Source organism: Monodelphis domestica, chromosome 2, assembly GCF_027887165.1.
Source record: "Monodelphis domestica isolate mMonDom1 chromosome 2, mMonDom1.pri, whole genome shotgun sequence".
Classification (NCBI taxonomy): Eukaryota; Metazoa; Chordata; class Mammalia; order Didelphimorphia; family Didelphidae; genus Monodelphis; species Monodelphis domestica.
In genome coordinates, this window is record NC_077228.1 from 123,962,519 (window position 1) to 123,988,746 (window position 26,228).

Sequence of the window (26,228 nt, forward strand, 5' to 3'; positions counted from 1 at the left end):
TTAGCATTTGAATATAATCTTATGAAATTTAATCGTGATTAATTTTATTAATGATTTGTAGCTATCTTCTGGTATTCTGTACAAAAAGAAATACTCATTTCAATAGTATTTAAATATTTTAAAAATTCTTTGCTCCTAGCCCTACAAAATAGGTATATGAAGCATTATTATAACTTCCAAGTTTTATAAGTGAGAATGCTGAAACATTTGAGATATAAAGCAATTTACCTAGAGTCAAACTTCCAGGAAATCCTTCAGGACTCAGACTTGATCCCAGGACTTCTAATTCTAAATCATTTCACCACTCTGCTCCCTTCATTGAATGTCCCCCTGAGTACGTAATGACTAAATGACTGGATTTTCTTCTTTTGAGGTTTGCAGGAAGCCTTTAAAGGACAGTACAAAAAGAGTAACCACTTGGCATAAGGTCAGTAGTGCTTTGATTATCCCTTATAATACAAAAATATTTACTCACAAGTCTTTAAATATTGTGAATTATATGCGCCTCAAAAGAAGAGTAAATAAGGCATACTAAAATACATTAACACCACTAATTATAGGAAACGTGTGTGTTGCACATGGAAGAGTATTACAAATAATTTTTTTTTTCTTAGCTGTAATACAAGCTGTTCCATTAAGAGAGCATTCAATGGCCCTGTGGCTGAAAATAAAAGGGAGAGCATGTAACCACTTTTCACAGTTCCTTAACTTTTTTTTATAAAGTTTTCATAGATTTTGAATTCTGCTTTTAGAAGGAGAGACTGTTTTTAGAATTCACTTTTGTTTACAATTCACCTAAGGAGGTATAGGATCATATCCTTTCCATCATTTAAATGGCAAAATATCTGCTAAAAAAAGGAGAGATGCACCCAAGCAAATGTAGCATGGATGTTGCCTATTTTAGACATTCATTCATTTAGCACTTTTTTCTTTTTCTTTTTTTTTAAATCCTTATCTTCTGTCTTGAAATCAGTACTAAGTCTTGGTTCCAGAGTGGTAAGGGATAGGCAATGGAAGATAAGTGACTTGCTCAGGGTCACACAGCTCAGGGTCACACAGCTAGGAAGCATCAGAACATTCAGCACTTACTTTGAGCACTTCTGAAGACTCTGGGGGAGAGGAGGAATGCAGGACATACAACAGATACTCATTGGCCTGATCTCATTGCTAATTATCATGGGATATTTGGCCTGCTCATTTCTCACCTGCACCTTAGTACCCTCCTTAGATATCCTGGTTGCTTCCAGCTCTCAGAGACTCACCATAATAGTGGCAGAAAGTAGTAAGACTGGGCTGGAACAATGTAGAATGACATAAAACTGGCAATAAAAATTGGATATTTTGTGTTATTTTTAAAAGTCCATTTAAGAATCAAAAATCATACTGTGATCATTTGAGTTATACAACAAAACATGAAAGATATAAGGTCAGGGTTAAAGGCTATAAAAGTTGCTTGTAAACTGGAGATAATTCAACCTACAAATGATAACTAAAAATAACTTCATGCTGCATGCCAGTCTAGTTCTGGTCTCCAAAAAGAATAAATTTGGGAACAGAGAACCTAAGCACAATCCAAATTCTGCCATTTATAATTTATGTGACCTGTCTGGGGCTAGTTTCCTTTTGGAAAATTAGTAAGTAAATAAGAAATGCGTCTAAGGTTATTTACTGCCTATAATTTATAATTATAAACTTCATAGGCTTTTTTCCCCTATTTTTCCCTCTTTTTCTATTTCCAGGGGATACATGAAAATCTGTATAGGTTTAGTAAGAGCACCTTCAGGGTGACTTTAAATACCTCGTTTGCAATTTCCCTCTTACTATCTTGGTCCAGTCATTGAGGTTATGATTTAAAATGTGTGTGAAACTGAATAATTTGTGGTATGTGGTTGTAATGGAATACTTTTGTGCCATAAAAAATGGAAAAAGGATAATCGCAAAAAACGTAGAAAGACTTATAAGAACTGATGCAAATGGAAGTGAGCAGAATTGGAAGAACTTTGCTATGCTAACATGCTATGCTAAACATGCTAACAACAACAATGTCCAATAATCAAGTGTGAATGTCTTAACTATTATCATCAGTGTAACAATCTAAGACAATTCCAAAAGACTCATACTGGAAAAAGCTATCTACTGCCATAAAAAGAACTGATGGAGTCTTGATACAGAATGAAGCATACCATTCTTCATTTCCTTTATTAGCAAAATGTCATCTTTCAAAACATGATAAATGTGGAAATATGTACTGCATGATAGGACTTTTATACCTATATCATATTACTTGCTGACTCAAGGAGGGGAGAAGGAAGGGAGTGAAGGAGAGGACATGAATAATAATAAAGTCTTAGAAAATGATGATTAAAATTGAGTCAACATCCAATTTGGGAAAGAATAATAAAAAATGAAAAATGAAAAAGTGTTTGAAAACAACAGAATACCAGTGACCCAGAAGCTGGTATTCACATTTGGGAGAAAAGTAGCTTTAGGGCAGTAGAAAAACTGGAAAAGTGACCTAGAATTTGCAAAATCTCCCTTCTGCTCAGGCAAGTCACTTAACTTTCTCAAGACTCAAATGCCTCATTTCTCAAATAGCTTCAGACTCTGATATCTTAAGCCTCTATAGGTTACCTCATGATGTAGCTTACAAAGAGTGATTTTCAAAAATTTTGTTTCAAATTTAATAATTCTGTCCTATGTTTGACTTTATCTCAAGTACAATGCTGGACAAAAAAGTTAATAGTAAGCATCTCTGTTTATAAATTTGAACCCTCTACTTTTTAATGTTAAGCTCGTTCTTCCAGCCAGCAGTGTCAGTATATAAATGAAGATTATTATCTGGTTTTTTAACATATTCATAATTCATAGTTGCCAATAAGAGTTTTCAATTCTCCAGGGGCACTATCAGAAAGAGACTAGCTAAACAGTACAGAACAGAGGCAGGGTCTCCAATCCATAATCAAATATCTAGATTGATTGTGTCACTTGCACTTGTATTGATTTCAATTGGAGTAGCTCACCCAAGGGAATAATAAAAATGTGGAATAAAACTGATTTATGAGAACAAAATAAATCCTTTTGTGAGTGGTAATGAATTGGTACTATTTAACCCTTTCAATCACAGAGTGAAAAAACTATTTATTTTTTGAGAGTGCTGAGCTAGCCAAAAGAAGTCATATCAAAAATGCCAATAACTGTCAAATGCCATTACACTAAGTTGTAATGCTGGAGAAAGAATGACACTCTGAACTTGATGTAAGCCATCACTTGGCATAAGACATACATTTAGCTTTCCTGGTCAGGCTTCTATGTGTCATCACAAATAATGGACCTGTACAACCAAAGGACTGTGGAATCACTCAATAAATGTTTATTGTACTTATTTACATGATTTACAAGACAGCTGAGAAGCAAGAACAAAGTTCATTTGTTCAGTTTTAACTTCATTTAATGCTTTAGAGCTAAAGATTAGTACTGATCGTGTTGCTCTGTGATTAAACATATTCCAACCAGACACTATACATATTTGGGTTATAACAAGGAGGATTCTATTCTGACAGAACTTGTGATAATATCTGACTAAATCAAGTTAAGGGACATTCACAAGAAAAGAACTATTTTATAGAGTAAGAAAAAATATTTGTTATTAATTTATTTAAAGTCAGTTAACTGACCAATCCATTTAATTAAAACAGTTTTCTTGGAATCACATGCCCCACCTCCCTAAAACTTGAATGTCAATTTTAATGTCTTCATGGAAATGCACAAAAGCTAAATTTTTTTTAACCTGTTCATCTATAATTGCATGTATCTGAATTAATACTACAAATGGACAATGAGTTAGTCATAGAACTGACCTGGAAGGGTAAAATAGCTTTTAGGAAATTGCACATTTTTTAAATGACCCTAAACATCTCTAAGAAACAAAAGGCCCATATTTGGGTTTGTTTGTCTGTTTTATCAAAAACAAGTCATAGGACTCTGGTATCCAGTGAATTGACGTTGAAGCGCATGCAAAGGGTATGATCAGGCTGAATGATCAGAATGATAACAACATAAGATATTGGTAGAAATCCTTGTCTTAACTATTTGAGATTATATTGACAAAATTACATAGGATGGACAGGAACTGATGGATTACAATGTGAATGATTGTGGGGAATATCCATATTAATGGATATCCATAGATCATTTGGAAGATTAAAGACAATTAACTTTAATTTGAATTCTTTTTTTTTCTTTTTACTTTTCAACTAATTATATTGGTATTTTATATACATGACATGGGTTTGTAGTTTCAGAGTAACAAGAACAGTATAAGGAAATATTTAAAATTTGAATGTATTTGTATTTTGTTAAAAACCTAATAATGCTGGGGTAGTAAGGGACATCAGTTAGACCTAAATGACTAAATCATGTGCATTATTCTTTGTCTTAGTACCCACTTGTGATGTTTCAGTGAACCTGTTTCTGGAAATGTATGATGAAGGGATTGTTTCCCTCACTGCTTCAAAGTAATCAAAGATTTTCTATGACTATTCCCTATCAGCTTACTGCATAATGATGAAAAAGTTTTAACTGACTGCTGAAGCAAAACTAAGTGTGGATATAAAAGGTATAGATAGAAGAAGGAATTATGAGTCTCTTTCCCTTCTTTTCTTTCTCTTCTCCATCCTTATCTCCCCATAGTATAGAGGGAGAAAAAAAAATGCTGTAGATCTCTTAAGGAAGAAGTCTACCTCTTCTTCCTTAACTCCTAAATGAGTCACCAAGCAGGCAAGGATGCATGGTCATGCTTTTTGCTTTTTTCTTTGAGTATTTTTCCATTTCTGACATTAGATAAATGAGGATGAGAGGGAGAATATAATTTTTAAGCTTTGAAAGGCTGGAAGAGCCATTAAAGTATCCCTCAAAACCAAGAGCCAGCAAGCAATAGCAAAGGCTATGATGCATCTAGAGCTAAACTTGATAAGAATTTCACAAAATAAGAAATGGGAGGGGGGGAGGGTATAGATAGTTGGTTCAGGAGATAGAGAGCCATGTCTGGAGACAGGAGATCCTGGGTCCAAAAATGACTTTATACATGTTCTAGTTGTGTGATCCTAGGCAAGTCACTTAATCCCTATTGCCTAGCTTTTACCACTTCTGCCTTGGAACCAAGACTTGGTATTGATTTCAAGACAGAAGGTAAGGATTTTTAAAAAGAAGAAGAAGAAGAGAGAGGAGGAGTCAAGATGACAGCATAGAGGCAGCAAAAGTTTAGACCTCTGAAAATCCTTCTTTACCAATTAAGAACCAATGCAGCTAGGGAACTGAAAACCAAACCTAACAATATGACAGAGCCAAGGAACCCTCCTGCTGGACTCAATTTAAAAGGTATGTCCCCAAAAGCCTGAATTCAAGAACACTCGGGTTTAAGGGGAAGGAAGAAGGAAGGTCCCAGGACCCCTCCCCCACCTAATGTATTGAGCCTTCAGCAGTGGCTGGAACCTCTGGGCAGGCAAGGGCGCTAGTCTGGAGGGAGGACCTTGTGGGCAAATCTGTGCAGGGCTCAAGGCTCTGAACACACGTAGTGGGGAAGCAGTTGGAAAAGAAACACAGAGCAGGCAGCCTAGACACTCCATATCTCTCTCCTCCCCCTTCCTATGGTTTTGGCCTCAGGGCACACCCAGCTCTGCAACTTCAACTCTACTGGGCTTAATCTTATCAAGCCTTGAAGAGGCAGGGAAGCTCAAGTTCCAACACCCCTCCCCCACAGACTGCTCTGAGAACCTTGCTAAGCTCCAAGGGTGAAGGTTGACAGAAAAGCCCAAACCCACATATCCAACATATTATGAGAGGAGCAAGAGTGCAGGCAACAACAGGGGGAAATAAAGGAGGAAAATATGAGCAAACAACAGAAAAAGAAAAAAGAAATTATAATAGACAGTTTCTATCCAGGCAATGAACAAAGAACAAATGTAACAGAGAAAAATCAAGGAACACCAAGCAAAAACAAAGAAACTACAGCGAATTGGATACAGGCTTTGGAAGAACTCACAATACAATTCAAAACACAATTAAGAGAAGCTGAAGACAACTGGGAAAGGAACTTAAAAAGCAAGATAAGTCATCTGGAAACAGAAAATAGTGTCTTGAAAGCCAAAATTAATCAGCTTGAAAATGAGGCAAAGGAGATGAAAGATCAGAAGGAGAAGGATGAAGAAAAAGCCAGGAATGAAATTCAGTCTTTAAAAACCAGAATACAACAATTAGAAGCAAGCGACCTCACAAGGCAGCAGGAAACTATAAAACAAAATCCAAAGAATGAAAAAATTGAGGAAAATATGAAATATCTCATTCACAAAACAGGATTAGAAAATTGTTCCAGGAGAGACAATTTAAGTCTCCTAGAAGACTATGACTAAAGAAAAAGCCTGGACATCATACTACAGGAAATTATCCAAGAAAACTGCCCCAGAATTCTAGAACAAGAGGGAAAAGTAGAGATTGAAAGAATCCACAGATCACCTCCTGTACTTAATCCCCAATTGACAACACCCAGGAATGTTATAGCCAAATTCAAGAACTATCAGACCAAGGAAAAATATTACAAGCTGTTAAGAAGTCATTCAGATACCACGGAACTAAAGTGAAAATAACACAGGATTTGACTGCATCTACCCTGAAGGACAAAAAGGCATGGAATATGATATTCAGGATAGCAAGGGAACTAGGTCTACAACCAAGAATCAACTGCCCAGCAAAACTTTCTATAGTCTTACAGGGGAAAGTATGGTCATTTAATAAAATAGAAGAATTCCAAGCATTTTTAAAGAAAGGATGAGACCTGAACAGAAAATTTGATGCCCAAACACAGAACTCAAGAGAATTACCAAAAGGTAATTAAGAAAGGGAGAAAAAAGAAAAACAAAACCAAAAAAACCCTTTTTTTAAGGGACCCAATAAGTTAAAATAATATATACCCCTTTAAGAAAAGAAGATATTGGTAACTCTTAAAATTTGTTATTATCACCTGGGTAGCTAGAAGAATTATACATAGAGGGAACAGTGACAAACTAACTGTATAGGATGAATTGCCAGGATATAAATATGTATATAGATATATGTATGCATAACTATATATGTGTGTATACATATATGTGTGAGTGTGTGTGTGTGTGTGTGTGTGTGTGTGTGTGTGTGTGTGTGTGTACACAACCAGAGTTTTAAAAAAAGAGGACAATACTAAGAGAAATGGGGAAAGAAACAACATGGGGTAAATTTATATGTCACAGAGAAGCACATGGTGGGAGGTGGGGAGAACATCAATACACTGGAAGGGTAAAGAGGTTGGAGATAGGAAACATTCAATTCTTACATGCATTGAAATTGACTCAAAGAGGGAAGAACAATTAGATACATTGGGGCAGAGAATTGATTTGCTCCCCATAGGAAAATAGAAGGGTAACATGGAGTGGTGGAGGGGGAAGCAATACAAGGGAGGGAGAAGGTGGGGGAGGAATTTAAAAAGATGGTACAGAAAATAAGAGGGGAATAAGAAGGGAGGGAGGTAGAAAAGGAGGTAAAATAAGGGTGGGAATTAGGGGGGCCGATTAAAAACAAAACACTGGTGTAGAAAGAAATAGTGAAAGAAGAAAGAGCAGGACTAGGAGTAGAAATCAAAATTCTGGGAAATACACAGCTGGTAATCATAACTCTGAATATGAATGGAATGAACTCACCCATAAAACACAAGCAAATAGCAGAGTAGATTAGAAACCAAAAAGGTTTAATTACTCAAATTTATGAAGAGCTAAATCAATTGTACAAAAAAATCAAGCCATTCTTCAATTGATAAATGGGCAAAGGATATGAATAGGCAATTTTTAGTTAAAGAAATCAAAACTATTAATAAGCACAAGAAAAAGTGTTCTGAATCTCTTATAATCAGAGAGATGCAAATCAAAACAACTCTGAGGTATCATCTCACACCCAGCAGATTGGCTAACATGACAGCAAAGGAAAGTAATGAATGCTGGAGGGGATGTGGCAAAATAGGGACATTAATGCATTGCTGGTGGAGTTGTGAATTGATACAACCATTCTGGAGGGCAATAACTATGCCTAAAGGGTGCCAAAAGACTGTCTGTCCTTTGATCCAGTCATAGCACTGCTGGGTTTGTACCCCAAAGAGATAATTAGGAAAAAAAAATGTACAAGAATATTCCTAGCTGTGCTCTTTGTGGTGGCAAAAATTGGAAAATGAGGGGAAGTCCTTCAATTGGGGAATGGTTGAACACATTTTGGTATATGTTGCTCATGGAATATTATTATGCTTAAAGGAATAATAAGGTGTAGGAATTCCATATGAACTGGAACAACCTCCAGGAAGTGGTACATAGTGAAAGGAGCAGAACCAGGATAAAATTGTACACAGAGACTGATACACTGTGTTACAATAGAATGTAATGGACTTCACTGGCAATGCAGTGATCCTGAACAACCTGGAGGGATCTACAAGGAAGAACACTATTCACATTCAGAGGAAAAACTGTGGGAGTAGAAACATTGAAGAAAAACAACTGCTTGATTACATGGGTTGAGGGGCATATGATTAGGAATGTAGACTCTAAATGAACATCCCAGTACAAATATCAACAACATGGAAATAGGTTCTGATCAAGGACACATGTAATGCCCAGTGGAATTGTGTGTTGGTTATGGGAAGGGGAGTGGGAGGGGAGGGAGGGAAAGAATATGATTCATGTAACCAAGGAATAATGTTCTAAATTGACAGAAGAAGAAGAAGAAGAAGAAGAAGAAGAAGAAGAAGAAGAAGAAGAAGAAGAAGAAGAAGAAGAAGAAGAAGAAGAAGAAGAAGAAGAAGAAGAAGAAGAAGAAGAAGAAGAAGAAATAGAAGAAGAAGAAGAAGAAGAAGAAGAAGAAGAAGAAGAAGAAGAAGAAGAAGAAGAAGAAGAAGAAGAAGAAGAAGAAGAAGAAGAAGAAGAAGAAGAAGAAGAAGAAGAAGAAGAAGAAGAAGAAGAAGAAGAAGAAGAAGAAGAAGAAGAAGAAGAAGAAGAAGAAGAAGAAGAAGAAGAAGAAGAAGAAGAAGAAGAAGAAGAAGAAGAAGAAGAAGAAGAAGAAGAAGGAGCAGAAGGAGCAGAAGGAGCAGAAGGAGAAGAAGGAGAAGAAAAGGATTCCAAGACTAGAATTACAACCTCTACTCATATGGGGGTGGATATTTGGTAGCAACTACTTTAAGTATGAATCCATTATCCCCATGTATTGAGTGGCATGTAGAACAGAAAGTAAATCATCTCTGGTTTCAGAGATAATGGATCTTATACTGTGGTTTTTACCAAGTAAATTTTTTTGTAAAAATTAATTGATTTTAATTGGTTAATTGGCATTGTGGTTGGGAATGTCCATTGGTTAGATGGTATTAGGGAGAATGTATAGTGGGAGGATTATGAATGATAGTAAAGGAAAACACTCCAAGCCTCTGAGGATTAGCTACCACTAGAACCTTGATGAAGAAGTAGTAGTCAGTGCCTGTGGATACAAACTACCTGTGTGAGTAGGGTTTGGGAGAGTGGTCCCAGAACTCATGCCCCACAAACATTTTTGATAGTGAGTTCAGCCTATTGTTATTCTCACAAAAGCATCCTGGATTGGACTGTGGTTCGAAAAATACACAAATGCTTTTCTTTTAGTTTTCCATATGTAGAATTTGTCCACTAATGGACAAATATTAAGCTCCTTCACCTTGACAAACATCTCCCCTCAGACCATGATGGAAATGCCAACAGCCTCAGTAATAGTATTATTTACATCAAGGTATGTACAGCTACCATCCTGGAATGCAAATCCTGGGTATCTTGGCAAGTGCTCACATAGATGCTGTAGACAGATGTATTAAAGACCCAGAAAAACAACAACAACAACAACAACCAAAAAACTCTAGACCACCAAAGTCTTTTTTACTGTCAAGTGGTTCAACATTTAAAAATAACATAATTTTTTCAGTGGAAAGAACATTTTAAAAATGGGCATAAACAGTACATTGACAACTAAGAACCATGGGACCTTCCCATATGATTTGCATCTGAAACCTTCCAGATATATTTTCTTCATTAGAATGTGAACTTGAGGAAAGGGACTGACTTACTTTTCAGTTTGTATCCTCAGCACTTAGCATAAAATAAGTGCTTAATAAATCATTCATTCATTCATTAAAATGTTTTGCTAGATTCTGGTAATAATGATACAGATAATAAAAAAGCATGATCCTACCCTCAAGAAGCTTACAAACCAGTATTAAAGTTAACACATACACCCAATAACTAATATAAAGTAGAGTGGGATAATTACCCAACCACTTGGAAGGGGAGGGCCACTAGACATAATAAATGTATATGAGAGCAACTCTATCAGTTATGCTTGCGCTTGTCATGATGTTTAATGAGACTATATGAAAGTAACTTTATTTATATCCACTAGCATAAAAAAGCTTTTAAAAAAATTAATACATTTTACTATTTACAATGAAACATAATTTAATTCAGTTTGATGGGTCCATAATGATTATAGCAGGATAATAATTTTTTTTAGTATGATAACTTTTTCACACATGCCATAGAGGGTAAATCATAAAATGAGAAATAGGGAGTACCTAAAGCACAAAGATAATAAGAAAATATTACCATAAAGGAATGAATTATGAAAAGTAAAATTGAACCACTCTCTGTTTGAGGGATTAAGATCCTACAAGGGGGCATGCATATGATAATCAACTACATGTATCATTGGTTAAATATCAAAATAATGGTAGGACCTGAGCTTTTTAGAAAACCAAATCTAATGAATGGGATCCATTATCCACATTTTCAAGTGACATTTTGAAGTTCTTTCATTTCTTTTGTCTCCTTGATCCACTGCATGTTAGAAAAAAATATTTACATTATTATTATCATCATCATCAAACTTATATAATACCAGTTTAGAAACTATTTTCCAGATAACTTCATGAAAGGGATACCATAGATATTAATCACCCTATTTTTAAATATGAGGAAACTATATTTCAGAGAAAAGAGGTGATTTATCCAAGGTCAAAAAACTGGAGAATAATGAGCTGAGACTCAAGTCTAAGATTTCTGATTTTAATACCAGTGTTTTCTATGAAATAATGAAAAATAGTCACACACACAAAGTTAAACATCTTTTTTTTTCCAATTTGAATTAGTTATGAAACATTTACAAATTAAGATGTTTAACAGAAAAGGGAAGAATAATTGTAGGGTAAAATGATGTTTCTAAATAAAGTCTATTGGACTATTGTATTGGTAAGGAAAGAGGTTTTCATGCCAGGAGCCAGAAGTGATATTTGTACTGACTAAAGGAGGGGTTTTGAAGAGAAGCAAGACTTGCATATTTTGAAGCAAAGTAAAGAAAATATTAATGATAATGATAGGTTATTAATAAATAAGGGGAGATGTGGAAGATGAGAATATCATTATTATTCTTCCCTAATTCTGGTAGAGGTCAAATCACATTATAATAAATGTCATTATAACAAAAATCTCCCCTTCTAATGTAGTCAGGATTATGCAACACATATAATACTTTCCAAACCTAAATAGAACTTATTTTGGATTATCTGATGACTTGTATTATCCATATCACTATTCCTATTTATTAGCAAGGATATTTGAAAAATTACTGTGTATAGATGAATTGTGACACTTGTGATTTAAATATTAATGTCATAGGTTCATATTTAGATAAAACTTTTTAATTTACAAAGCATTTTCCTCCTGAAAAATTATTAAGTGGGCTGGTGCAAGAATAAGTCATTTTATGGATATGGAATGATTAAGTGATTTGTCTGAGGTCACAATAAAAAAGGAAGGGAAAGTGTAAAAGCTCAAATTCAGGACTTCTGACAGTCTTGTCTTTTGTACTACAAAGCACACTATCCTGTATGCCATACTGTATCTCACAGAAAAATTAAAACCCAGTTTTCTCTCATGTATATGTGTGTTAAATTAATTTATTCCATGGCTAACATGCCATTTCATTCCATAGTTGGTATTTGCATTCCATTATCACATCATCTCTTCATGGCTATAATTCTGTAGAGTGTGCATTGGTTTACTATGTCAAGAAAATGGTCAATTAGGCATTGGACACAAATTCAATAAGCTCAGCTTAAGTGTGGTTAACAGATCATTTTAAAAATAATTTTGATAAGTTAATATTTAACTCTGACTTTTTAAAAAATTCTGTGTACAGATTACACGCTTCTATAGTTTTTTCTTTTGGCCATGGCAGAGGATATAATCAACAGAAGTGAACACATCATATGCATGTGTTTTGCAATAACTTGGAAAGCACACTTCCATTGCATCCATTATATTTGCTATGCAACTATGGCACAATTTTTTATTCTTAAGAAAATCTTTTAAAATTTCTTTTAAAAGAATTTCTATTTAAATATCAGTATACTATAGAACTTTAACACTGAATCAAATTTAGTAGTCTTTATTCTCTAGGGAGCACTATTTTTTTAAAGTGAAGGTGGAAGCTTTCTCTATTCTTTCTTTTTGCATTCCTTTATCAATGAAGGACATGGGATACCCCTGTTATACATAACCTGGCCTCTCCCAACAACAAGAAGTGACAAATCTCTTAGGAGATGGGTGGTAAAGCTAAAGGAGAAAGTTACAATGCAAAAGACTATTTAATAGATAGGCTTCGCAAAAACTTAAAAGGTTTTCACTTTTAATTTATGCACATTTAATTATATTTTAATTACAAGAGGATACATCTGATTCAAATCATTAATATGTACACTGGAGTGAGTCATTTTGCAAAAAGAAGAATTTTTTATGATGTCAAAATCACAGTATCTTGCAAAATATATTCCACAGTACAGATCATCATTGATGATACTGCATGAATGTTTTTACCATATAAGTATGCACGTGCAAACATAGGAAGAGGAAAATGGACCCCTAATGTCTGAACTCCTTATATACTATAGGACAATGGATTCAAAATCTTCAGAAGAAACTACCTGGATTTTCAAATCATCACCTTCTCCAAACTTTCCTACTCTGTTTAAGGGCTCATCATCTTTCCAGGCATCCAGGCTTATAATCTTAGTGTATGTCCTCAAATCCTTACTCTCCTTTACATGTCCAAACTATGGCTGGATATTACTCTTTTTACTTTTATAACATGTTTTCTAGATATTTTCTCTATCTTTACTCATTCTATTCCAGGCCCCCATCACTTTTTAACCTAATCTATTATAATAACTTTTTCATTCAGTTCAGTATTTAATTTTTTTCCAATTACATGTAAAAACACATTGTAACATTAATTTTCTTTTAAAATTTGAATTCCATACATCTGCTTCTGGGAGCCAATATGATAGAGTAAGGAACTCACCAAGCTTGCTTAAACCCAACTCCTAACAATCACAAAAAACTGCTTCAAAACAAATTCTGGAGCTGTAGAACTGACAAAAGACAATGAAGCAGTGCTTAAACCCAACAAAGCAAAGAAGGTCAGTAGGAAGGACCCCTTTCTTTGGGTAAGAAGAGGGAGGAAAGGAATTGGAAATGTAAGATCAGTCCAGTGTATGCTGAGGAGCAGCCCATAGCATTCTGAGGAGTAGTCCAGTTCATTCAGCACCAGAGCAACTGGGAGTGAGAGGAGGTATCTGGTGCTCACAACATTAAGGGCAGTTGGCAGCTGAAGAGAGGAATATAGTTCAATCCCAGAGCAAATGCTATCTGGAGAACCCAAGAACAGTACTCTCTCCATTCCAAGAGTAGAGCTGAGCTTCAACAAATATGCAACATCACTACTCTTCACCTCACATGAGCAAATCACAAAGAAAAAGCCTTCTCATGGAAAACTTTCTTTTTATTAATTTGAAAATTTTTATTTAAATAATTAATTTAGGATATTTTCCATGGTTACATGATTCATGTTCTTTCCCTCCCCTCATCCTACCCCTCTCCCATAGCCAATGAGCAATTCCACTGGGTTTTACATGTGTCATTGATCAAGACCTATTTCCAAACTATTAATATTTGCTTTAGGGTGATCACTTAGAGTCTACATGTCCAATTATATCCCCATCAACCCATGTGACCAAGCAGTTGTCCTGGAAAACTTTCTGCAACAGAGATGCAGGCTCAGAAGAGGATAGCACCACCAAAATAGAAATATATGAGACCTCAAAGGAAAATGTGAAAGGATGTCAGGTCCAAAATGAACTCCTAGAAGAAATCCAAAATAGGATAAAAAATTTAAGAAAAGAATTAAAATTAAGATTGAAAAATGAAATGAGTCAATAGCATACAACAAAAATTCACTAAAAATAACAACTCTCTAAAAAAGAAATGCAAAAGCTCAAGGAAGAAGATGTTTCCCTAAAAATGATTCCATAAGACATTGGGAAAATTAAAACAATTCAAAGAATGAAAAAATAGAAGAAAATCTGAAATATATGACTGGAAAAGAACTGACCTGGAAAATAGATCCAGGAGAGATAACCTAAGAATTTCTGGACTATTTGAAAGCTATAAACAAAAATAGATCCTGGACATTATATTGAAAGAAATTATTAAAAGGGCAGTGAGGTGGTGCAATGAATGGGAAGACAACTGGTCCTGGAGTCTAATCTACCTATCATCTCCTGAAATAGATCTCAAATTATATTTTGAGTTTTAAATTCTCTAATGTCCCTCCCTCCTCCTCCCCTTCACAACAACAGTAAGCAATTTCATATAGGTTATACATGTACAGTCATGTAAAATATCTTTCCAAGTTATTCATATTATGAAAGAAAGCACTGAACAAAAATAAATAAGTCAACTAGAAAATTAAAGTTCTTAAAAGTATGCTTTGATCTGTACTCAGACCCCATTGGTTCTTTGTTCAGAGGTTAATAACATTTTTCCTCATGAGTACTTTGAAATTATAAATTTTCCCCAGTTGATCATCCTTATAATGTTGTTGTTACTTTGTACAATATAGTCTTCTGCTTCTGCTCATTTCACTTTATATCAGTTTACAGAAGTCTTTCAAGGTTTTTCTGAAACCATCCTGCTTGTCATTTCTTTTCATTTTCTTTTTAAAAATATTTTTTCCATGTTTATATGATTTATTTTCTTTCCCTCCCCTCTTTATCCCCCCCTTCTAAAATCAATAAACAATTCCACTGGGTTGTACAAATGTTATCACTTGATATCTATTTCTATATTATTTATTTTTGCCATAGAACCATAAGCCCAAATCATATATCCATAAAAATAAATAAGTGAAGTTTTTCTTTTATGTTTATACTCCTAGAGTTTTTTCTCTCATTGTGGATAGCATTCTTTCTCATAAGTAATTCAGAAATGTCCTGGATTATTGTATCATTACTAGTTGTAATGTCCTTTACGTTGAATAATTCCGCAATGTTTCACTTGTAGTGTACGTGTTCTCTTGGTTCTGCTCATTTCACTCTGCATCAATTCTTGGAGGTCTTTACAGTTCATATAGAAATCCTCCAGTTCATTCCTTCTTACAGCACAATAGTATTCCATCACTTTCAGATACCACAATTTATTTAGCCATTCACCATTTGATCCCCTTATTTTCCAAATTTTTGACACCACAAAGAGCATAGCTATGAATATTTTTGTAAAAACATTTTTCCTTATCTTCTTGGGATACAAACCCATTAGTGGTGTTTTAAAGCCCTCTGGGCATAGTTCCAAATTGCCTTCCAGAATGTTTGGATCAATTCAAAGCTTCACCAGCAATGCACCAATTTTGCCACAACCCATCCAACATTTATTTTCCTTTACTGTCATGTTGGCCAATCTGCTATTAGGTGTGAGGTAGTATCTCAGCTTTGTTTTGATTCTGCTCATCATTTCTTTTTTTTTAAATATATTTTATTTGATCATTTCCAAGCATTATTCATTAAAGACATAGATCATTTTCTTTTTCTCCCCCCCCCCCCCCATAGCCGACGCATAAATCCACTGGGCATTACATGTTTTCTTGATTTGAACCCATTGCTATGTTGATAATATTTGCATTAGCGTGTTCATTTAGAGTCTCTCCTCTGTCATGTCCCCTCAACTGCTGTATTCAGGCAGTTGCTTTTCCTCGGTGTTTCTACTCCCACAGTTTATCCTCTGCTTATGAATGGTGTTTTTTTCTACTAGATCCCTGCAAATTGTTCAGGGACATTATACCACCACTAATGGAGAAGTCCATTACGTTCGATTATACCACAGTGTATTAGTCTCTGTGTACAATGTTCTCCTGGTTCTGTTCCTCTCGCTCTGCATCACTTCCTGGAGGTTGTTCCAGTCTCCATGGAACTCCTCCACTTTATTATTCCTTTTAGCACAATAGTATTCCATCACCAACATATACCACAATTTGCTCAGCCATTCCCCAATTGATGGGCATCCCCTCGTTTTCCAGTTTTTGGCCACCACAAAGAGCGCATCTGCTTGTCATTTCTTAAAGCATAATAGTATTTCATAACAGTCATATACCACAACTTGTTTAGCTATTCCCCAATTGGTATGTGATCCTTCAGTTCTTTGCCCCTACAAAAAACAATTACTAAATTTTTTTTAAACAAATAGGACTTTTCCTTTTAAAAAAAAATCTCTTTGGAGTATAGACCAAATAGTGGTATTGCTGGGTTAAAGGGTATGCAATGTTATAACTCTTTTGGTATAGTTCAAAATTGCTCTCCAAAATGACTGAAATGGTTTACAACTCTACTAGCAGTGCATTAGTGTCTCAATTTTCCCACAACCACTCCAACTTTAGTCATTTGTCCTTACTGTCATATTAGCCAATCTAATGGGTCTGTGATGCTACCTCAGAGTTGTCTTTCCATTACTATTTTATCCTCTGTTTCTAGAATACTAAAACAAGTTTTCTTGATAGTTTCTTAAAAGATGATGTTTGATTCTTGCCCCCCCCCCATCATTTAAAAAACCCACTCTCCCCCCATCCCCTATTTTTCTGGTCACCTGTTTTCCCAATGAGATATTTTACTTTTTTTCTTTTTTCCCATTCTTTTGAATGTTTTCATTATTTCTTGATGTTCTATGGAGTTATTACCTTAATTTTGCCCAATTCTAATTTTTTAAAGTATCATTTTCTTCATTACCTTTTGTACCTCCTTTTCTATTTGGCCAACTCTACTTTTTAAGAAATTCTTTTCTTCAGTTAATATTTGTATATCATTTCCCATTTGGCCAATTCTGCTTTTTAAGTTCTCTTCAGTGGAATTTTATGCCTCTTTCACCACTATTCTTCTTTTTAAGATGCTATATTCTTCAATATTTTTGTGCCTCCTTTAATAAGCAGTTGAATCTTTTTTCATTACTTTCTTCCATCACTCTTACTTCTTTCCCTAATTTTTCTGTACTTCCCATATTTGATTTTAAAATATATTTTATATACATTCCGCATTCTTCAATAGGATATCAGGTTACAAGCTGTACTGAATCACCAGAATCCCATTGGCAGATTTTCCCAGAGGGCAGTGTGTCATATACTGCCTGGATTTCTAGCTTTATTTGATTTTTCAAATCCTTTTCAAGCTCTTCCAGGAATTCTTTTGGGGTCTAAGGCCAATTTCTCTCCCTGCCCACACCCTCCTTTTCCCCCCAGGTTTTGGTCTCAGGTAGAACTTTTGACTTTGTTGTCTTATTCTTGGTTTGTGTCTTCATCTTCCCTGTCTACAGAGTAACTTTTTATGGTCTGTTTTTGTTGTTGTTTGCTCATTTTCCACCTACTTTTTTTTCTTTTAACTTTATATTAAATTGGCTCTGCCCCTGGGGTGGAGGGGGCACCATCCCAATTTTAAAGTATTTTTTGTGCAGCTATTTCCAGAGCTAGTTCTAAGGGTTTATGTTTTCAATTCCAAGTTGGTATGATCTAAGGATCTGTTTATTACTCCTCTGATCTGTGTTCTAGTTTGTGACTGGTCACAATCAGTCTTTTCCATCTTGAGGCATTATTTTAAAGTCATTTGGAGGAAAATTTGGAATACCTTAAGTGAGTCCCTACCTCTTCTCTGTCATCTTAGCTCCTCACCTTGCAATAACCTAATTGGACTCTGCCTCACATCTCACCCCACAGTAAGTCATCCTCTACTAAATTACCAAAGTAATTTTCCTAAACCATGGTTTGAAACATATCACCCTTATTCCCCCCATCCTCAGTAAACTTCAATGGCTCCCTCTTACCTTTAGGATCAGATAAAAGTGTTCTTTAAGTACTTAATGGTTGTTGATTTAATGATTGAATATCTCATTGATTGACATATATATCTAGCACAGTTTTCTGTAGTATACTGTATTACAAGCTGTACTGCATTACTAGAACATTTTCCCCATTGGTGGATTTTCCCAGAGGGCAGTATGTCAGATATACTGCCCAGCTCACTAGCATAGCTCTGAAAGTGCACATTTTCTTTGACACTAAAATACAGGCACAGGGGACTATAAAACAAAGCTGTCCTTTTTCTTAGTGTTTGCCTTCTTATAAGCTCTGTGGAAGACTGAGGTGTGGTTACATACAATTTACTTTCCCTTCCTATGAAAACAAATGCCTCCGCATCTCTTTCCCCTTGTAATTTTTATGAAACACAGTTTATTCTGTGAGGAAGGGCACTCAGTGAATCAGATTATGTGCTCAGGTCCCTGAATTTTTCTAGATAACCTTGAGAAATTGACTACATTTCCATGGCCCTTGGAGATTTTTAAACCAAATAGCAATTGGATACACTGACTTTGTAAAGCACTCTTATTGGTAACTAGCAAGACCAAGGAACACAGTTGTCTTTTTAGTTGTAGGGAGGAAAAGGTTCACATTTGAAGGTAGTTTTTGAAGTCTGCATTCAGCCATTTTAAGTTTGTGTAGTCTAAATTCTAAAAGTTTCATTTGAGTTTATTAAATAATATTACTATTTCAATTTATTGTGGTTGAGTGTTGGGAGACAAGGACAGTCTGTAAACATTTGGAATACAATGTGTCTTCATAGATGCTTTCACTGAGTGAGAAATCAGCTTCAATTGTGACAAAGAAATACAATAAATAAAAGTCTTACTCAAATGGATAGGGGAAAGTCCAATCATATATATTTACACAAGTAATAAAATTGGTTAATTCCAACAACTTCTTTAATTTCTTTGATCACTGGGAATGATGTGTGTTTCTTAATTGCATTGATTAAAAAAACTAGTAAAGGGTTTTTTATGTTAAATAAAATATTCTTTAAAACATAGAAAAGTTTATAATCACAACTAGTGCTTATTCTATGACAACTTTTCCACTTTCATCTCTGTAGAAGTCTCAAGATATTTCCAAAGAAATAAACCACCTCTGACCCATTTCTCCTCCTTCTTCCAGATTCCAAGGAATAGGTATTTGTGGGGATCAATAAATAACATGATTGACTGTAACCAATCTGAATTTGAGTTACCAATCCACTTTCCACCAAAGTGGCACTTCTGATTGATGATATCAAAAGGTCATTTTCATTCATCTACTTCCTTCAAGAGGCCATGATCTCCTTTTCTCTGTTAAACGTTTTTTTTTTTCTTTGCCAGGTCAATAAATTGGGGGTTAGTAGTAAAAGATATTTGGGACTGATGACTAAACTGTAAGCTAGTTTTCAATATTAGGTAAAAGTTGCCAGTTCAAAATAGAGTTAGGAATTAATGTTCCCTGGTATTTTGCCTTAGCACCTCAGATAAAGTGTGATCTATTAGTCTTATAAGTGATAATCACTATAACTTATTCATTCCAAAGGCAAATTAAAAATATATCGGTTGCATATACATGCATACACACACATATATAAAACAGTTGCCTTTAAAATGCACAGGATTTATGCTACAAGATAAACATACATTATATAACATTCAGCCGATTTTTATATGACCACTTCAGAAATTTGATTGATAATTTATATATTAGTGTATAAACTTACTTCACACCTTAAAATTCCATCTATTAATAAATTGGCTAATAACCTTACTAGAATTCCCAAATTACTCAGACCTTGAATTTTTATAGTGTTAGTAGAATGACATATTTTTTTAAGTAGACATAATTAGAAATTTTTTCTGTCACAAATTTTATCTGTCTCAATACAAGATATCAGTGGACTTGTAAGTAAAAAAAAGCATAATTAAATTATGGATGTTCATGGGAAAGAGCAATCACTCTAATTGTTATGGAGTGATCTTTGGGAGTAAACCACTCACCTGTTCAAGGTGAATGACGTCTCCCAGTACACAAGAGAGCTTTTTAGGAAATCGCTTCTTTCAGGTCAATAAATGGCACTCGAATCCCACAGAAAAACTAATTTATAGCATATGTTGCTCATAATTGAAAACAGGTTTGAAATCAGGTGGGATCCCATACAATCTCAGACATAGTATTTCCCTTTTCCGGTGACCATAAGTAAAAACACATTCATATACATGTATATGCATACATATACATATAGAGTCAATATATAGATAGACATTTAATATATTGTTTGTATTTATACATATGTTTATATATGTATAGATTTAATAATTCAAATATATATTTTTAGGGTGGAAGAAAAGTGGGCAGTGTGTCATTACTGTGTATATTAAGAAAATGAGAGCCTGACACATTGCTTTGCAAACAGGAGTAATTCAGTAGACATTGTTCAACTAAATTGAACAATTCTGGCTTCAGATTTTGCTTTGCCTCTTTTTGTTTTTCCATTCTTGTTAAACTACACTTCACTTTCTCTCATTTAATTCACATTTTAAGATTTAATCCCACCAATTTCTTTTAACTAAACCCAGTAAGCTGACTCAGCTTTACTATATACATGCTTGTTTTTATTATATTGTTAAGTTTTTAGAAACTATGAGAGCAATGATGATAGTTAATTTAATATGCCAAGTTAGAAATATTATGTCTTGCAATACAATCATTCACTGTCCAGTTCACAATTTGAGGGTCAACTAGGAAAAAAGGCAAAGTATCTGGTTTTTTGTTGTCGATTATCACTTTATATGGTAAATTTAAAGGTTTTCATAAAGACTACAAAAAGTGCTATGGCAGACCAAGACTAATACTGCCTCTAGAAATCAGAAGACATGAGATTTAATCAGCAGGATTAAATATATAAATAGGTAAATATTTCACACAATGGGATCATACTAGTAAACAATATACCAGTGTCAAAAAGCCACGTCCAGCTTTGCTATCTAAATGCCTCATCTTTTCTTTTTTAGTTGCTTCCTACAGAGTGTAAATCATTTCTAAAACATTTTTAATTTCTGTAGTTGACTTTACCTCTAAGACTTGGTTCTTATAATAGAGATCCATTAACAGTGACTACCTATCATCTGGCTAAGCACTTCCTACTGGCTGGATTCCTCCATCTTATAAATTCTAATCAGCAGTCTTTATCAAATATCACGGTAAAGGATGAAATACAGTTCTTCATTGTGTCAAGGAAATAACCAATTAGCCATCAGACAATTCAATAAGTTTTTTGTAAATCTAGTGAAGAGGTGATGCCTGAAATATGTTTAATTCCTTTTTTTGCAGGTCACCCAGGTCTTCAGAACGGTCAGTGTAAATACGACTGGGCTAGTGACATGTGGCACAGATAGAACAACATTTGAGGACACTTTACTTAACAAGTAAAGAGCAAAGTTTCAGCAAAAGTGAACAAATGGAATGGATTATCTAGGATCCACACTCAAGATGATCATTTTTCACCATATAGACCCCAACACCCTTAACCTCTGAGTTGAGCTCATACAGGCAAAACTCTTTAAGTCAAATCTCGTAATTGCTTCCAATTTGCCTGTTTTGCTTTTGGCAATTAGCAAACTGAAATGTTATCATGAAGGAGTTCATCTCATTTATAAGACCAGGTTTTCCCTCCACTAAAATATGCAGGCACTCTGTTCTTTATTACCAGCAGGAGATAAATGGCTGGTTTTCGTTGCTGAAGAATATATAATGGTTAAAAAGTCACTTTTTTCCTCCAGCTCTACATAAATCACAGAACTAGTCAATATTTAATAATGCTTGCCTTGGTCTGGAGTCCCTTGATCACCCCTGTCATGTGTAATAGCTCCCTCTCCGATATCTTTGACATAAAAGCCCAGCTTTACTGCAATACTAACATGTAGAGGGTCATTACGGATCGACATTTACCTTAATCTGTGACTGCCAACCATGAACCGATAAATTCCAGCAGATTCCACTGGGAGAAATCAGTAAACTTCTCAGTGGAAAGAACTGAAGGAAAATTCTGCCGAGAACAGAATACATTTTCTACAAGGGCTGCTCTGCAAATGGGTTCTGACTTTTGAAAGTTCTCTTGCTGCGCGGCTTTGCAACATTTAATACCGTTTTGATGGTTTGAGAGACGGGATGACAACCGAGGATGACATGACTTAGAAGGCAAGCAGAATTTCTTTCTGCAAAAACAATGCAAGATTAAACACAAGGGGGAATATGGCTTTTGCATTATTCACCCCTCTGCCTTGGAGGAAATGGCTGGGCTGTCATGGGTCCAGCCTAAATGTTGCTCTTTTTTAAAAATCGATCATCACTCCTTCACCTCATAATCTTACAAGTACTTCACAGCAGAATACATCAAAGGCCTGATTGCATAAAAAAGAGGGGCGCACCATGCTTTGAGAGGGATCAACTAAGACTTCCCAACATACATTCAACTCTTTCTGGACATATGCTTCCCAAATCAGTAGACAAACAAATGCACTTTCTCAGATTTTTGAAAAGTTTCCTGCCTGCTTTTTTATTGGTCATTTTATAATAGAAAGGAACCAAAGGTTAAATTCTTGTGTTTTTTTTTTCTTTTTCTTACAAAGAAATACAGGTAATTGAATGGAACATTGCCTTTTGAATATTTTTTTCATACTAAAAGTAGGGGTGATAGACCTTAATATGCCAGATGTCCTCATAAAAGTACAATAAAATTGTATCTTAATTCAAAATGCTATTAGGAAAGAAAAAAATTAAATCACAATGAATTTCTAATTGTACGCAGATTATTTTTGATGTTTCCTTCAGTAAAAGTTCTCTAATATATATACTTATATGGTGAATTAAAAGTTTTCATCATGCTATTAGAGAGCAATAACCTTTTTTAAATCATATTTCAAATAGATCTGATAGAGAAACCAGCTACACTGTCAACTCATTTTAGAAATATCCACAAAGAAATCACACCCGACTCTTCACAAAAATATTTATTCAAATTAATGACATTAAGTTTTCTTTTCGTCTGTTTGGTGTTTCTTCTTTTCATATATTTTGTTAAACAGAAAAGAAAAATAACATTTCCATCAGGATATTTGCATGTAGTTTTTTGGGGGATAAGGGTATATTTAATCTGTTATTCCTTCAACGAGAAAATGCTTTGGAAGTCAAATTCAGTTATTTGTAAAGGAATAAAAATAAACTAAAATCTGTGAATAGAAAGGAGGCTTCAAAGGAAAATGAGTTATTTTATGTGTTTTTTAAAAGTTATAAACAAGTTACCTTGTTCCACATAGAAAAGCCCAGTAAAAAAGACTGCATAGGTCAAGCGTCCATTAGGAGAAAGAGGTGCTTCCCACTTGAGCTTGACTTCCCGGGGTCCCTCCAGGATTACAAATACTGTTACTGCTCCTTCAGGAGGTGCCTCATTTGTTCTATTTTCTACCTGTGAATATAAAGTTGGCTTTTTATTTGTGAACGAAAGAAACACGTCTTTTTCTCTGAATATATTTCTTCAGAGAATCCCTTATTGTGTGTGAAATAAACTATTTTGACAGGAGCAGCTTGTCTGAGTGCTACATGCTGCCATACGAATCAAAACAAAACCCATGTTTGCTGTCTCCTGCTACTTTGCTGTAAGTTGAAGAGCCTGAGTGAGGTCTCCCATATATAATCATACAGTAAGGCACAGATTAAGAAAAGGGGGTACTGAGGCAGACCTTACACCCATAATCACAGACTCAGCCTGAGTGTATTATCATAATAGAACAGTTCCAGACAGATGCTCAATAACTATCTCCAGCCAATAATCACAAAATGCCAGATTTGGAAGGATTCTTAAATTTTCATTTAGTCCAAACTCCTTAATTTACATTTAGGGGAAATTGAAGCCCTAAAACCTAAATGACTTCCCCAAAGTCACATCATATGCAGTAGAGAAATGGGATATGAATTCAGATTGGTCTGACTGCAAGGCCAATTCACTTTCTGCTGCACTAGACTAACTTAATATGCTATGATTTGTTTATACAGTGGTATGCATGGAATGACAGCTACCTTGGGCTTTCTGCTGATTTTACCAGTCTATCAAAAAAGCCATCCCAATCAGTTTGACTGAATCAGAGCAGTTCACAGAACTCTTCTACTTCTCTGCATGTAGAGATGGTCCCAGTCAAGTGGACGGTAAGTCAACAAATAAAGACTCCTAAACTTTACCTAGGTGATTCCTTCCCAAAATTCGTATATGTGTGCATATGAGTTTGTATGCATATATATATGTGTGTGTGTGTGTGTGTGTGTATGTATGTATATAATACAAATATACATATGTGGATTCCAAAATAGAATTGCAGAAATTCTCTTTACTATTACTGTTTTTTTTTTTATTGCAGAGTCAAGGAAAAGTATTATGTGTCTTCCAGAAAGTCTCTGAAATAAAAGAAGTGAACTCAATTCCACTGTGACCTGAAATCCTTTAATAGTAATTATATAAGACAATAATAGCAAATAATTTAAAAACTAAACTTCTAGAAAAAAAAGAATGCAGAAAGGGGAACAAAATGATAATGAAGAGTTTCACAATTTACTGTTTGTCTCATTCACAGATTTTCAGGATCACACATTATAGAGGTAGAATAACTCTCTAAAGTTATCAAGCCTAGCTCCCCTTTTTTATAGATGAAGAAACAAAGGCACAGGGAGGGCAAGTGACTTGCCTAGATTCATGTGGTTAATAAATGTCTGAGGTAGGATTTGAATCTTCTTAACTTTGATTTGAGTATGTAATCTCCTACAACACAGCCTCTAACTTATGTGAGCTAATTAACTTAAATAAATTCATAAGCATCATTGATAATTTCATGACCTTTTAAGACTTATTGACTACCCTGATAAATATGACTCCATACAGAGAGAAAAGGATTATACTGTGACAAAATAAATAATCGAATCTGAAAATCCCAGGTAAGCAAACAAAATTTTCCTTCATTATTATGGCCAATATACTTTCTCAGTTGTTTATAGATATATCTATATATAACCTATATAGATAATCTCAGTTGTTTATATAATATATAATTAATATATCATATCATTTATAAATAGATATGAATTTGAGTGATATACCTTGTGTTTCTTGTCTAGCTGAAATGATTTATGCTTCTTAAGGAGATCAGAAATTAGAAGAGCAGTTACACATGCAAATGCCATAACTCTGATTGAAAAAACTGTCAAGTCATTGTTTCATTATTTTTAGATATCTTCACAAACCAGTTTGGATTCATGGCTATTGCGATTTATTAGAGATAAATAGCTATAAAAATAATTGAACCAAAAAATGAAATAGAGAATTAAGAATATTGTGGCTAAACCAACCCTTCCCAAATATGTTTGCCTCAATTGTCTGGTTATTTCAGGCAAATTAATCTTTAAGCTGCAATTATTAAGCTAATAACCCCAATTTTCACTGTATTTGCATGTAGAGAAGCAGCCAACAGTCTGCATTATAATTTTACAATTATATTTGTTAATAGTTTGCTAGGATATAAAAATAGGAATTGCAGTATAATGATTCTGACTTCTCAATAAGAAAATTACATTCATGATTATCTGAAATTTGAATTCTCAGTATTACTTAATCTGTGTATACGTTGAATTGTATTTCCCAAACCCACTGGAAATTGTGCTTGTTTTTCTCTCCTTATTTTATTTACACGAAGCTTTAGTGGGTATTAAAGCTAAAATGAAGCCTTAATGTACTAATAGGCTTTTGTAGAATAAAAATCCTTTTGAATGAAGAAAAGGTATTTATAAAAAAAACAAAAAGCAAGCAAAAGGCCACTAAATTTAAGTGTTTTTTTTTTTTAATTCTATAGAGGTCCACCTTTAACATTTTATCTTGAGCCTTGTGT

The 26,228-nt window shown here is 34.5% G+C and overlaps 1 protein-coding gene and 1 long non-coding RNA gene across 2 annotated transcripts in view; one reads left to right on the forward strand and one right to left on the reverse strand.

Annotated features, from left to right (window-relative positions):
* Positions 1 to 26,228, reverse strand: part of LOC130457142 (usherin-like) — a 195,773-nt gene that overhangs the window by 121,419 nt on the left and 48,126 nt on the right. Inside the window, exon 3 of the mRNA XM_056815926.1 lies at positions 23,602 to 23,764. Coding sequence (XP_056671904.1) covers positions 23,602 to 23,764 — 163 coding nt within the window. The remainder of the gene's footprint in view (positions 1 to 23,601; positions 23,765 to 26,228) is intronic.
* Positions 374 to 24,771, forward strand: LOC103104243 (uncharacterized). Its single transcript, XR_001627898.2, has 3 exons — positions 374 to 427; positions 24,352 to 24,501; positions 24,711 to 24,771. It is a non-coding gene; the product is annotated as an uncharacterized LOC103104243 (long non-coding RNA).